We start from the raw sequence: 14648 nt of genomic DNA, 5'->3' as shown, positions 1-14648 counted from the left end.
CGGCACTCCGGATAACTCGGCCACACCCTGGCAGGGCAAAAAAATCCTTAGTTAATTAATTTTCATTATAGACAGCTTTATAAAAGTATAAAAGCTCTCATAAAGTATTTTTCTGAGGTCTGTCTTATCAGGTAAATTACTGTACACAGTGTATTTATTAATTTTCATTTTCATGTAGTAAAGGCTCTATGCCTTCATAAAGGATGTACTTTTCCTTTGTTTAAGGGTATTTGGGCAGTTTATTCTCTGTTATATTCTCAAATAAACAATACATACAAGTACAGTACAGTATTTTCTGAGGAAACACTTGTACTTATTTTTTTTAACCCCATTCCCGATAACCCGGCATTTTTACAAACTCGGCCACCCTTTGGTCCACATTAGGCCGAGTTTTCGAGGTTCTACTGTACCACAAATTAAATTGCTAGAATGGAAATGAAACTTTTGCATAACTCACTCAACTCTAATAATTGATAAACAACTGCTAAAATTCTAGTTAGAACTGTTTTAAATTAAAAAAGTATTTTTAAACTTTAAACAATTTAATTCCATATAATCTGTAAGTTAACAATGATCAATCATATGATTGAAGACTGACTAAATAATATGTTTGGTAACCAGAATTTTAGCAGTTTATTATTATTATTATAGTAAAACCTCAATTTAATGGCCATCCAGATCAGACTCAGATTTCACAGACAAAATCTGTTAAATCTGAGTCTGGTCTGGATGTCACATGTGAAAATCAATACCCTGTTAATTTTACAATGATTTTTATATGTAATTAAATCAACAGATTTTTTTTTCAACTTAAGAGTCATCACTCATAATGTGTATTTTCCAAAAATTGTTCATTAATTTATTTGATTTACATTGTATACTTGTTTATTACAGTCCCAGAACTGCATCAAATGTATAAGCAATAACACATATAAAAAACTTTTCTGTGAAATTAAAGTTATACATATATAATTTTAATTACACAAAAGTTTCTAATAAGTAAAAATGGATAAACTAACTAATTTGTCAATTTTTTAACACATGCATTCAGAAAATCTACTCTATTATATAACAGATTCAGCTTTAACAGACACCCCAGCCCAAATTCATCTGTTAAATCAAGGTTTTATTGTATTATTAAATTAACAATTAATGAATACATATTAGAATTTATAATAATGTATTGTAAAATAATTTGTTTATAAAATTATTATTATTTAAATAGCAGCTTTAAGCTGATAATCTGAAGTGTGTTGTATAAATTATAATGGCATTATTTTATAAATACATTTCTGGTTGTCATTTCTGTTAGAATGTAACTATAGTTTAGGATAAATTTAGAGATTCATAGTTTAGGATAAATTTATATTAATGTGTTTTAACTATATACTAATTTGAGCTTAACCAATTTGTTTACAGTTTAAAAGCTATTTAGAAGTTTATTTATTATTATTTAATTTAGTAGTATATTAATATATATATATATACTTTTTATTTTAGCCTCCTAGTGAATTAAAACTTAATGGAAAAGCTGATGTTGTATATGATGCCTTGAAACATCTCTTATATATTGCTGAACTTCCAGTTATAAATATTTTACATCCTTGCCTATTGAAATTTCTTTCAGGACAAGAAAGAAATCCAAAGAATTCTTCAGTAGATTTCAGAGTAAATATTTTTATAGAAAATTAATTTGTTTTGGTATTTTAAAATATTAATGTAAATGTAGACATAATTCCCAAATTTTTATAAATAATAGTCATGAGAACACTTTTAGTAATTAAATAAAACTGAAAATATTCAATAAAATAGAATAAATAGTACATGTCTTCATAATTTATCCTTTTTACACAACTCCAGGAAAACAAGTCTCTACAGTAAAATTCAGCTTTTATTGAAGGCCACTTCTCCACCTCAGTTTGTAAAAATGAAAAAAATTCCAGTGTGACAGCACAATTATAAAAATGTATTAATTAATAAAATGGCCAGAATGACAATAATACATATAAATATAATGCATAAAAATATTCAGTAAAATAAAATAAACAATAAATGTCTTCATAATTTGTCCATTTTACATAAAATGGACAAATTTCCAAAGAATAAAATAAGAACCCTCTAATAAACAACACAGTTGCCAGTTGAAAAAAGTTAGGCCATATGTTGTTTATAGGAATAAATATGGAAGTTAGAACTTATAGCAAAGTTACCAGGAGAAACTCTATGATTAAAAATATGTAAAGATCAAGAATTGGATGAAAGTGGATATGAGTATAACAAAAAAAAAAACAGGCATGGTTATTATCAAACTAGATAGGTATATTTAAACTTATTTATAAATATAAGCTATGTAATATAACATATTATAAGGTATATAACATTACAGTTTGAAATATCTAGTATAATATAGACATGCAGTTGTTATGTTGTTAATTAGGAGAGCCTACACATTATTATCAACTTGAGAGTCTTAATGACAAATTGGGCTAGTCAGTCATACTTTGTAAGGATTAAAAAAAAAAAAACAGGAAAAAGACAGAGAATTAGTTTAGTACTCAACACTTCACATGTCACTTGTGGCATACTTTTGTTCTCTAATTCTCTTCTTTCTCCATATTCTGCAATTCTTTTTACATTGTTAATCAAGAAGACTGTAAAATAGAAATTTTTTATTACCACTTTTATGTATTTTGGTTAATCAGCTATCTGAATATCAAAATTTGAATAAATATTCATTTAAAATTTACAAATTATATTAAAAATGCATTTTGTGGCTATCTTTCTTAATTTATTTGATTGGCTAATAAGTAAAAAGATAAAATTGGACAAAACTTCAATTGATTATCACTTATTCTGCATAATAAAGAACAAAATGCATATATATGTTTACAAAATAACAGGAATATTTCAAGGAAATGTAAATTTTGTGTACATGATTAACATAAGCAAAACACAAGAATATGAATGAAATCTGAATCACTCTAGTGTATTAAAAAGTCCTGTTTGATAGACAACAGATTGTTTAACATTATGAGAGCAAAATTTCATACTGATTAAATAGTTAATTTCTTGATCATCTGTAAAGAAGTTATCAGATAAAAAAACCTCTCAACAACTTTATTTTTCAACCTCTGGAAGAGTTAAGAAGTTAATGCTAAGTGACCAGTCAAATTATTGGCTATTTTGGGTACATTAAATTATGTTGGTACATTTATTTTGGCTAATTGTTTGACGTCAATTAATTAAAACAGGTTATGAGTGACTTATTTTTTTATATATACTCATTTTGAAGAATGTAAAAACAAAATTCTAAGTTGAGTGAAGAAAATCTTAGTTTCAAATCAGCTGTAAGAGAGAGAAGCAATGTCAATAAATTTTGAATATGATAAAACAAAACAGCTAACAATGTCCTTCTTTGACAAGATGGCCTATGACAAATACTGTATATACTCACAAATAATATGAGGATTTAATTCATTTTTCACTGCTTTAAAATCCTATGTTGTCTTATATGCGTGAGCGAAAAATTCTTTGTGTTTTTGCAATAATTTTGTGAAACGTGTGTTTGCATTTTTTACCTAATGCTCATTCTCTAGTGTTTAAAAACAAAAGTATTTTTTCTGTGTCATTTCAATCATTATTGTGTGTTGTCATGAGTAAAGATGAATAGCAATAGGAAAAGCAAAGCTTTTGAATTGTATTTCAATTTGAAATTCCAAAATCACACAGGTGCCTGATATAAGTTTTAATCCATTCCCACACGAAAAAAAGATGATTATTTTGAAATCAGAATTTGAAGAAACTGATAAGTGTAATTGACAGATAGTGGATTCGACTGTTAAGAATTGGCAAGAAAGGTTTCCAATTGTTCAACTTTATATGAACAAATTATGTTGTCAATTTTACAAGATTTTTTATTAAAGTTTAAAATGCCAGTAATTTTTGCAGGACAATGTATGCATTTATGTGCATTTGGTATTTTATTTATGATTAAACGAAATAAAATTAAATTGTGTTAATAAATCTAATTTTCTTTACTTTGACTTTTAAAGCCACAGCTTGTCCTATATGCAAGGTTGTCTTATATGCAGGTGAACATGGTATACAGTATATATAAGGTGATCAGTTGCACCAATTGCTTATGAAAAATTTTAATGCCAGTAATCACTTCTATGAAAGATTGCAGAGACACAGCTACATTTTTATTTATTTGTTTATTTGCCCTATGAGTACCAAGAAAATGTTTGTTTGTCTTTTTGTTTAATACCTGTTGTGGGTTCAGCCAGGGATATAATGGAGGCACTCAGGTGGCAACAGATGGGGTCCAACATATCTGGGACAGACAACTTATGAAAAATTCCTGAGGTTTTTTTGACCATGAGTTTCTCAGAGTGGTAGGCTGGCACCTTAATTCCTTGGCCATCCAACTGTCAACATTTTTATTTGACAATAGACAATGTCTATTGTAAAATATTGTCACAGTCACTTACAAAAGTATAAGTAATTATTACTTGCATGGTGTCTTTAAAGTAAGGAACAAACAAATGAGATGTGAATCTTAACTTTTTGCATATGTACATAATAATCTAGTTGTTTTTGAATATTCCTATATATCTTAAAACTATTTCCTACAATTTCAACAATAAATTAGTAATGGCAGTCAAAACAACCATCTTCAGTTATTTTAGGTATTCAAAACTTGTAATCACTTGAGTGTGAAAAGTTTGACATAATGACATTATAATTGTTTTAACTTGTTTTTCTCATATTTGCATTCTGAATTTAGAGCTTTCAAATAAGGAATTTTTGAAAATTTTATGAAGTAAAACTATCTAAGAAAGCATCTAATTAAATTATCCATCATTATCCTATATATTTTAAGAAGATAATATATATTGTATATAACTGAAAACATTTTTCAAAACTTTTGTAATAGCTTAATTTTCTATTTAGGACATACAACTTTATCTCAAGAATCAAATTATTATTAACCAATGAAAATATCATTTGTTATTAACCAAACAAACATATCTGGTAGATAAGACAAAACAGTTAGTAAGGAATATGATATATAAATTTTGAATTGTTTGATTCAAGCAATTCACCAAAATGAGGCATCAATTTTAAAAATAAACTAGTTTTCATTGCACAATAATAATTAACAATTTCTAATAGTTTATTGATATATTTCTTCATACTAAAAGAATTATTTAGTTTATATTTATTTAATTAACAACAGCAACCAAAAACCAGCATAAAAAATAATGGAGCTAAATGACCCCATAGCAGTTAAAACAATGAGATTCTACAAAACTGTAAACTTCCTATCCTCTTCCCCTTCCTCTCTCTTTCATACATCACCTCCCCTCTTGACACATGTACAGCAATTCCCCTTTGTTTTAACAGCTGCAACATCATTTAGCCTGATTATGACCATTTAACACAAGTGAAAACATTAGCTCTGTTATTTTTTATGCTCATTTTTGGTTTTGGTTGCTGCTGTTATCAAGTTTACCAGTTTGAGTGATTGTTTTATTTTTATTTTTAGTCAACTCGTTATGATGAAGTATATGGACAACTTTTGTGGAATATGGAGCATGAACAAAAAATATTATTTCGAAGAGCATATTCTGCTTATATTCCTGAATATATTAATGCAATGGGAATAGCTGTATGTTATCATATGAAGGTAAGCAAATTAACTAAGATATTTACTGAAAGAACTAATTTGAAATTCATTTTCAAAGTTATATTATTATTTTCAGAAAAATTATTGGGTTAATATTGAATATGAAATGACAAGTCATTTTATATCCAATATTTTAAGTGATATATGGATATTGATATAAGATTTTTTTTATTGAATATTATTTAAGTCAGTAGACTTAGTTATTTAAATTTTTAAAAGTCAGTTTTTTGAAAAATATTTTAATTTGATTGAAAATGATTAAATTAATTTTTTATATTAATAGCAAACTTTAAGAACGTTGTTAGAATACTTATTAATATATGATGGACCAGAAGAAGTGAGTAGAAGAAATGCACTTCTGTCACTAAAAGTGTTGATTTCTGTTGCTTGGCCAAGGTATTGTATTTGTTTTAATTTTTTTACTATATACATATTAATGTATCGTAATATATTTTTAAATTAATCAAAATTACAAAATTTTTTAAGTTTTATGTTTGTTTTTGAAAATAATAATTGTAAAATTTGTAATATTTGTATATTTAACAAAATTGATAAAATAATTTCTTGTCTTTAGATGTTAAGTTTTCAATTATAATAATTATAATTCACAACATACAGGGCTAGCTAGTAGTTGTGATAAAATTATTCTTATTGTCCTTAGATATTGAACTAAACTAGTTGAATTTCAAAATAAGTTAATTTAAACAAATTTACACTGACTTTCCTAGGTTTGTGATTAATTAGGACTGAGCAATCTTTCATGAACATACAATTCTCATACTTTGAGTTCCATTTTCAATGTTAAATTTGTAATTGTTTCAAGACTTTATGTATTACTGCTGTTTTAAAAAACTTTTAGCAAAATGAATGGTTTTATTAAATAAATATTCTGTTCTGCTGTTTGTAGTGTTGCAAAAGTCATTTTACTTAAGCCAAAAAGAAAAAATAAACAAAACTGTAACATGACAGACACCATATGAATGAGTGAGAGCAGTGATCTTTTAGCATTGTGCCTGATAGAACATCTAGTTTGCACAGTTACCAGCTCTAGTTTATAGCAGTACATAAATCTTCCATTTCCTGAAAGGTTGAAACCTTTCACAAAAGTTGAAATTTTAGTACATAAATTTTGAATCATGAATGATCAAATTCCCAAACACTGATGTTCATGAACGTTGAGGGTGTAGTGTATATAGTATATACAAGTATATTTCAAAATACAATCGTATTCATAAAGATTTAAATAATCACAATAATATGAAGAAAGTTTTAATTTTATAATAAAATAAACAAATTTTAAATATTAAAATTTTTTTTTATTAGAACTTCATACAAGACAATCCAGTGATGCAGGAGAATTAGAATGGGCTTATCTTTTGGTTTGATGTCAAACTGTGTAGTTTCCCAAATATAAAAGAAAATCAGTATCTGAACAAGGTTGCAGAAATTGCATGTCTATCCAAATGAGTTTTAAGTATAGAATCTAAAATAAGCATGCTATTTGATCACCCATGGCCCTGCATAAATTAGTACATAAATTAGTATTAGAGCAGCGATTATTCTAATGTTGATCAACCGAAACATCAATTAACTGAAAGCTTTCCAGTCGGCATATTTAAATTTCCGCTGGTGTTGTGGTGCTGCAATCTTTGGCTATGTCTTGGGCTACTCCAATATTATTTTTGTTGGTGTGCATGTTTTAACTGGCAGCGCTGGCACAACCATGAGAGGGTACTTAAAGACACGTGTGACTAAATATCTAGATGGCACGACATGGTGATTGGTCATCAGAATGACGTCAACCTACTGATATCGGAAATGTTGATCGATTAGCCTAAAGTTTGTTTTGTTGTTGTTATGAGAGCATGCAGACACTATAGTTTTTATAGACATTTCATCTAAAACTTGATAAAAGGCACATATTTATAATTTCACTAGCTCTTGATTGTGTGTATTGACATTAATGTTAAAATTATTGCAAAATTTTCAATTAAACAAAGATTTTAATGTTGAGACATTTTTAAATATCAAGAAGTAACTTTTATCTGATTTGTATTTAATAAAGCTTTTTTTATACATTTACTGTAATAATTAAAATAATCAGAAACAACATATGTAAATTGCAAATTAAGTTTTTTACATTCTTTATTAGACATACAGTATTTTTAACCATACAGAAACTTGTATTTAATTTATATATATATATCACCTAAACATAATTCATACTTTTTAATGCATAATTGTTAAAACATTAATAAGTTATTTTTTCTACTAATCTATTGGTTTGCTTTTTAAATCAAATCCTGTGGAAACTTAAATATAGACACTGCAGGTCACTTCACTTTATATTTTCCTACGCAGCCAGTATACAGCACATACAAGGCATCTAGAAATAGTTATTCATTAGTATGGTAATATTATTTTAACAAAAAATAAAAAATACAAATGTTTAAAAAATAGCTTACTATGAAAACATTACATACAAATGCAACATTACTTTTTCCTGACACTTATATTGATAAACAATTTTCATGATGAAATGTATGGAAATTCTTATTTAAAACATATATAACTATTACATTCAAAGGAATTTAAATACTTACATTATTATTGATTGTTCGATAATTTATACAAGAATTCTATACTTTTAATTAATTTGAAAAATAGTAATACAGATTTGATTAAACATATTTACAGATATATCTATTATGGAACTAGATATATGAAATTTCTATAAATTTGAAAAGTGTTGTTTCTTAACACACTGATTTTGAACTGACATTCAAAAGCACAGTCTTGTCTATTGATGGAAAGAACTATCAATCCCAACTAAAGCATTAAAAGATTTTTCTGATAAGAGTAATCTATGGAGAATATTCATTATTGAAAATTGTTCAATAACTTTTACATTTAAGCTTTATAATTTGTTAAGCAAGATTTGTGAAAATTTTCTCTTTCAGAGGTATACAAAACTTACTTAATTTTATTGTTTCATCTAACTATATTAAATGCATACGACAAATTCAAAAAGTATTCCGACTTGCCTTAATTATAAATTTCATCCTTTTTTGAACTTTTTATGAATAATATCTGTAACAAAGTATAAATTTTCTGTTATTTATTATCTGTGCATGTATATTTAAATTTAAAACACTATCACACTATTGAAATTATCAATTGTGTATGATTTGGTTCAGAGGTGCATAAAGATCAAGTATGAAGTTAAAATTCGTTCAAAAAAAAAAATAATAAAATAATAATAATAATTTATTAAGTAAACCATTTTAAAATTATTCCTATAAATTTAAGAAAACTTCCAAGCTAAACCTTATACTGTATTTTCACTTCATATTCACTCCATATTATGACAACTAAAGGAAATAATTTATTCTGGCATAACTTAATTCTTAGATTTGATCAGCAAAACAGAATTGATCAGCATTTCCTATTTCGGTGGGTTGATGTCATTCAGCTGACCAATGAGCGGGTTGTGCTATCTGGATATTTAGTCACCTGTTTAAGGATGTGCCAGAATTTGAACAAATTTCAACATGGGCTAGTCTAATATATTTTTCGTACATAATCGGTTATCCAAAAAATCGATTTTCCACACAACCCCAGTTTCCAATTGATTTGATAATCGATGCTCTACTGTACTTCATTTATACAATGGGCATGAGACAAGAAATAAAAACGTTTTGGAATAATCTAGTGGTAATTGAGGAATATAGAAGTGGGTTCTTAATTTGGATATTAGAGCAGATATACATATCCTCTTATATAGATATCTTATATCATCTTTACTGTTGATTACTTTATCACTTTTTGCAAGTTTGCTACCTGTACTTGATAGAATGTATCTTATAAAAATAGTAAGAAAACTATTAATAGATTCTGTATAGCTTAACATACATTTTATTTTATTATTTTATGATTATTATTATAGTGTACTTTTTATCTTATTTTGAGTATTTTAAAAAATGTATCACACATGTTCCTTTTATATTAATTTTAAAAATATTCTTTTTATGTTAGTTTATTTTAAAAATGTGTTCTTTATACTCTTCATTAATGTATCAGAGCTGAAGCTGACTTAAACAGAGTCAAAAACATATCTCAAAATAAGCATTTGTGGCTTTCTTAATTAGCAGAAATATAAATTTTTATTTGTTTAAACATGATGCCAAGTTTCTTATAGTATTACAAATTTAAAACAGATAGGATAATTGGGTATTTTACCTGATGTGTAAAATATCATTTTGATATTCTGTCAGCTTAACAGTAAGCATTGAAGTATTGTGGATGTTTTTCCTATATAGTCATAGTATTTTACATTATTCTGAAGGTTTTTACTTAGAGAAAATTATTTGTTAATGATGAAATAAATTGCTTTAATTGACTTGAAAATGAAATAAAAATACATATAGTCAATTATTGTCAGATACAGACATTCTAAAGATTTATAACAAAGATCAATATCTTTATAGTAATCAAATTAAATCGAAATCCTTTTTAAAGATCAAATTTCTCATACTCTGGTAGAAGCCATCAGCTTGCTGATGGTAAGATATTTGATCTGCTGATGACTGATCAAATATTGGTAACAAGTAATCACAATATACTTAATTTTATATTGTTGTAGAGAACCCATTCTTAATCAGCGGATTCCACCCCGTCTGTTCGTCTCACTAATTAATCAACTAGTCCAATATTTCCACAAAAAAAACTTTATTCCACTCTCAGGAACCACTCCCTCTCCCTCTTGTGTCCCGAATTCCTCTTTCTGAAAAATTCCTTCTTCCCACGTTTTCTTCCCCGGTCTTAATGGCCCCTCGTTAGCGTGTGTCGATGGATGGATCGCGTCTGCCCTGACGAAACCCCCCCATAGAGGGAGGACGAGAAGGTCCGATATCACTACACCCCCGCCGCAAGACAAGTGTTAGGGTGTTAACCCAAACACGAGTCTGAACTACAATTTTCGAACAAAATAAAGGTTACAGTAAAACTTAGTTTCTGAATACAAAAAGTTCATACAGATGATATACAACACAATTTTCCTTTTACACAAATTATATTAGTTCTCATCACTACACATCGAAACAAACATCACTTTTAATGCCACAAATATGCTGTTGAACCGGAAGTATCGTGAATTCCTCCAAAATGGCTCCACTGCTGCCTTTGTCGCCAACACGTTACGAAAGTTCTCAGTTACCCCACCAGTTGTTGGCAGGACCGTAACTTCCACCATAGTCTCCTTTATATTGAACATCATAGTTGTTTCTTTCGTAACCAACAGCAGAAGATGAGTATTTATTTGATACTGCAATGCGATCTGTGTTGCCTCGATCACGGCCGAACGGACGATAACCACGAGATTGGAGGCCGCTGGAGCCGTACCTCCTACTTCGACCCTCTAAATATTTACTTCAATTATTGGTCTTTTGTTCATCTTGCCTGTTCCGATTGTCGTTGTACTCGGAACATCTACTACCTTTCCGATGATTCCAGACACTTTTACTTCTGTGAATGTGTCTGGAATCATCTGCGATGTGTACTTTTACATCCAAATGATGCTTCAAGGACCCGCTGGCGCAACAGCGGTTCCTTGGAGCATCGTTTGGAGCATGCGGACCTCGCCAGTTATGATCACATTCGCTGTCTGTCATGTATGACATGTAGCTATCAGGGCAAACTTTTAGATATCCTTTTCTAAAATTAGAGAGATCTGCTTCTCCTCACTTATGACTGCTTTCTCACTTGCTTACATTTCCAAAATCTTCATGGTCACTGTATTTCTGACTACTAGAATCTTTTTGGCTCAGATAGCTTCTATTATGACTATCAGTTCTCTCAAGCAATGCTTTATCGTGAAGACCTACATATCGATCACTCGTATCCGAGTACCGGTTTCGGTCCCAATCAGTTGGTTCACAACTACCTGTTCCACTCCCACAATTACGAAGGTGAGGAGGTCTGTACACACCAGCTTGTCCTTCCAACACTTTGAGAATACTGGGCGGCATGAGATGAGGGCCCTTCAATTTCTCAGTCAGTGCCACCGTGACTTCTACGAGGGGGTAATAAAGTTTGGTTGCAACGGTCTTTAATAGCCATAGGGACCTTTACTGTCTATGCCTTGATCTCCTCCCCAAACGCTGAGCTCAAAACTATTGTTCCCTAGTCCCTGTCATTCGAGCTGGTAACATCTTCGGGGTGCAAGACTGGGACTTGGGTGCCTGAATCTACGATAGCTTCAGTATCTTGCCCACCTATGTTGACCGTAACATATTGTAAACATTGAATACTAGGGCCTGACTTCAAATGGCTGCTCGTTTTTTCATCAAAGTATTCTGACCTCACACTCCCCACTATCGCGACGTCGTTCCATCTCCGACTGGTCGAGGGTTGAGTGCGACTATCGTTTAAGGGTGTATCCCTTATCTTCTGCGGGCAGGATCTAGAAATATGTTGCGTTGATCCACAGATGAAGCACTCCCTCTGTTTCATTTCCTGATGATAGTTTACTGTGTCGTTCTGTCCCTCATTCCTCAGTGGTGGGGGATCGTACTCCTGGCCAGTACCCTGGCACTCTGGAAGACGCCACAACCCTTGCAACTCGTTGTATGTCTCGGTTAGAGATTTTCCCTTGCTTTCGAAATATAGGTCGCACTCTGTTGCCATATCGATAGGGTTAAACCACCCCTCGCCCTGACGTACGCTTATATGGGCCGCTATGTCAGCATCCAACGTCTGAAATAATCTGTCTGCCACGATTAATTGTTTTGCAGTTTCCAAGTCCTTCACTCTCCTCAACTCGCAATAGTATTCCCAAGACGACACTATTCTCGACATAAATTGCATGTGAGTCTCGTCGGGCCTAGCACTTCGGAAATTTTCCAGGCAACATTGGGCGGACGGTTCGTATTCTTGTAACACTAATTTCTTCATGCTTGAGTAATCCTTTAACTTGTCTCTGGTTATATAAATCAAAATGTTTGTGGCCTTTTCTCCCAGAATATTGATCAGTATCTTCGCTTTTATCTCTTCCGGCACATTCTTCGATTGGAACGCTCGCACTATAGATACAAAAATAGGTTCCAATTTTCGGACTTAGTTGGGACTGGCAATGTTAACATTTTCACACTCGTAATCAATTTCTCAATACTCCTGGTGGGCCCATCACCTGGATGGCTGTCCGTAAGACTGTTCGTTACTCGCCCTGCTTTGAATAGTAGCGTTGAATAGTAAACGAGTTAATCTAACTCGTGCTGTCATTCCCTTTCTAGCCTCTCTTGTTCCCTTTTTAGGCTCTCTTGTTCCTTCTTCTGTTTCCTTTCCACAACAGTGGAAGTCAAAATCTCCAGCACAAAATCTGGGTCACTAGCAAAATCGTCACTTTTCGTAATAAGTTCCCTTAACTCTGATACTCTCAGATTGTCGTCTATTGTGCCACAAAGCTCTTCCATCACGACCCATAGATCTTCCTTCTTAACTCCCTTTACGCTTAGCATTCCGCCGTGAATTCCGTTTCCGACAAGTACAAAATTTTCCTACCTCTTCTCTGGTGTAAATCTTGTATATTCCTCAAACCTTTGCTCTGTGCTCAATTACCCACTCTGCTCAGTTTTCAATCCATTCTCCTTATTCTGGTTCGTAATCACTCTCTTCACAGATCGAATCTTGTCGATCTGACTTCACAATCCTGTCGGCTGCGCCAATGTAGGGAACCCCTTCTTAATCAGCGGATTCCGCCCCGTCAGTTCGTCTCACTAATTAATCAACTAGTCCAATATTTCCACAAAAAAACTTTATTCCACTCTCAGGGACCACTACTTTGCACTCCCTTCCCTCTTGTGTCTCAAATTCCTCTCTCTGAAAAATTCCTTCTTTCCGCGTTTTCTTCCCCGATCTTAACGGCCTCTCGTTAGCGTGTGTCGATGGATGGATTGCATCTGCCCCGACGAAATCACCCAGAGAGGGAGGACGAGAAGGTCTGATATCACTACAATTGTGATAACTTGTTACCAATATTTAGGTTTTTATTTGATGAGAAAACTATTTTTAAAATACATATTTCTGTAAATGTTGTTGATTGCAATGGATAATAGCAATTTTAGCAAAATATGTAGTGCTAAATTATTTCATCATATTTAATAGTTTAAGATACCATCAGTTGTTACATGATATATTATTATTTCAGAATACCTTATCATTGGGAAGAAATTATGAAAAATATTCTTATTTGTATATATGAAGTAGAAGAAGAAGATATATCTATTGAAGGTATGATTGCAATTTATGCTATATTCATATTTCAAATTTATTTAGTACATTTCAAACAATTACTTTGTTGTTCATTTTTATTTTGCAAATTAACTGCTGTTTGCTGCAGAATAGTGTCAAGTATATATTTCTTGATATGCTAGTGACACACACATGCATAACAACATAAGGCAAAAATAAAAATTTCTTTGTGAATGCTTGCATTATATGCAAAGTTTTAAGTTTTTCAGTTTGTTAAGCATCTTGATATTATCTTGGTTTTGTTTGAAGCTATTGTAGTCTTGCTTGCAGATTTTTCTCGTAATTGTCCATATGTCATTAATATTGACACAAATTGAAATTTTCATTAAATGATATATATCAATATTTATAATTATTTCTCACAGTTAAGTAAAAGAAGTCATATATAAATAAAAGAATTTATATATAAGTACTAAAATCATCACTAAACACCTTTGACTGCTGAGACACATTTATTTGCTTATACACTAATGTTTTCATTCTAATGTATAGGCAATCCTCAGCTGACATTTTTGAACATCAGTTATAAACAGTTTCAAAATAGAATACAATTAATATGGAATATTAGAACATCAACTTTTAAATTTTATATATGAAATNTTTGAAGTAAGTATTAATACAATTAAAATAAAGTTTTAAAAAATAACAACAA

General features: G+C 30.4%; 1 protein-coding gene across 6 annotated transcripts in view; it reads left to right on the top strand.

Moving 5' to 3' along the window:
* The window catches only part of LOC111636440 (TELO2-interacting protein 2-like), a 46482-nt gene extending 32341 nt beyond the window's left edge, over positions 1 to 14141 (top strand). For all 6 annotated transcript variants that reach the window (XM_023381690.1, XM_023381692.1, XM_023381687.1 and 3 more), the window contains 4 exons: positions 1501 to 1668; positions 5549 to 5689; positions 5973 to 6085; positions 13893 to 14141. In XM_023381690.1, the coding sequence (XP_023237458.1) occupies positions 1501 to 1668; positions 5549 to 5689; positions 5973 to 6085; positions 13893 to 14118 (648 nt within the window). In that variant the 3' untranslated portion in view covers positions 14119 to 14141. The remainder of the gene's footprint in view (positions 1 to 1500; positions 1669 to 5548; positions 5690 to 5972; positions 6086 to 13892) is intronic.
* The last annotated feature ends 507 nt before the right edge of the window (positions 14142 to 14648 follow it).

The sequence above is a fragment of the Centruroides sculpturatus genome, unplaced genomic scaffold (genome assembly GCF_000671375.1).
Source record: "Centruroides sculpturatus isolate CEXI.00-Female unplaced genomic scaffold, Cexi_2.0 scaffold963, whole genome shotgun sequence".
In the NCBI taxonomy this organism is placed as follows: domain Eukaryota; kingdom Metazoa; phylum Arthropoda; class Arachnida; order Scorpiones; family Buthidae; genus Centruroides; species Centruroides sculpturatus.
Note: the sequence above shows the minus strand (reverse complement) of the source record. Positions and strands in the feature narration are given on the sequence as shown.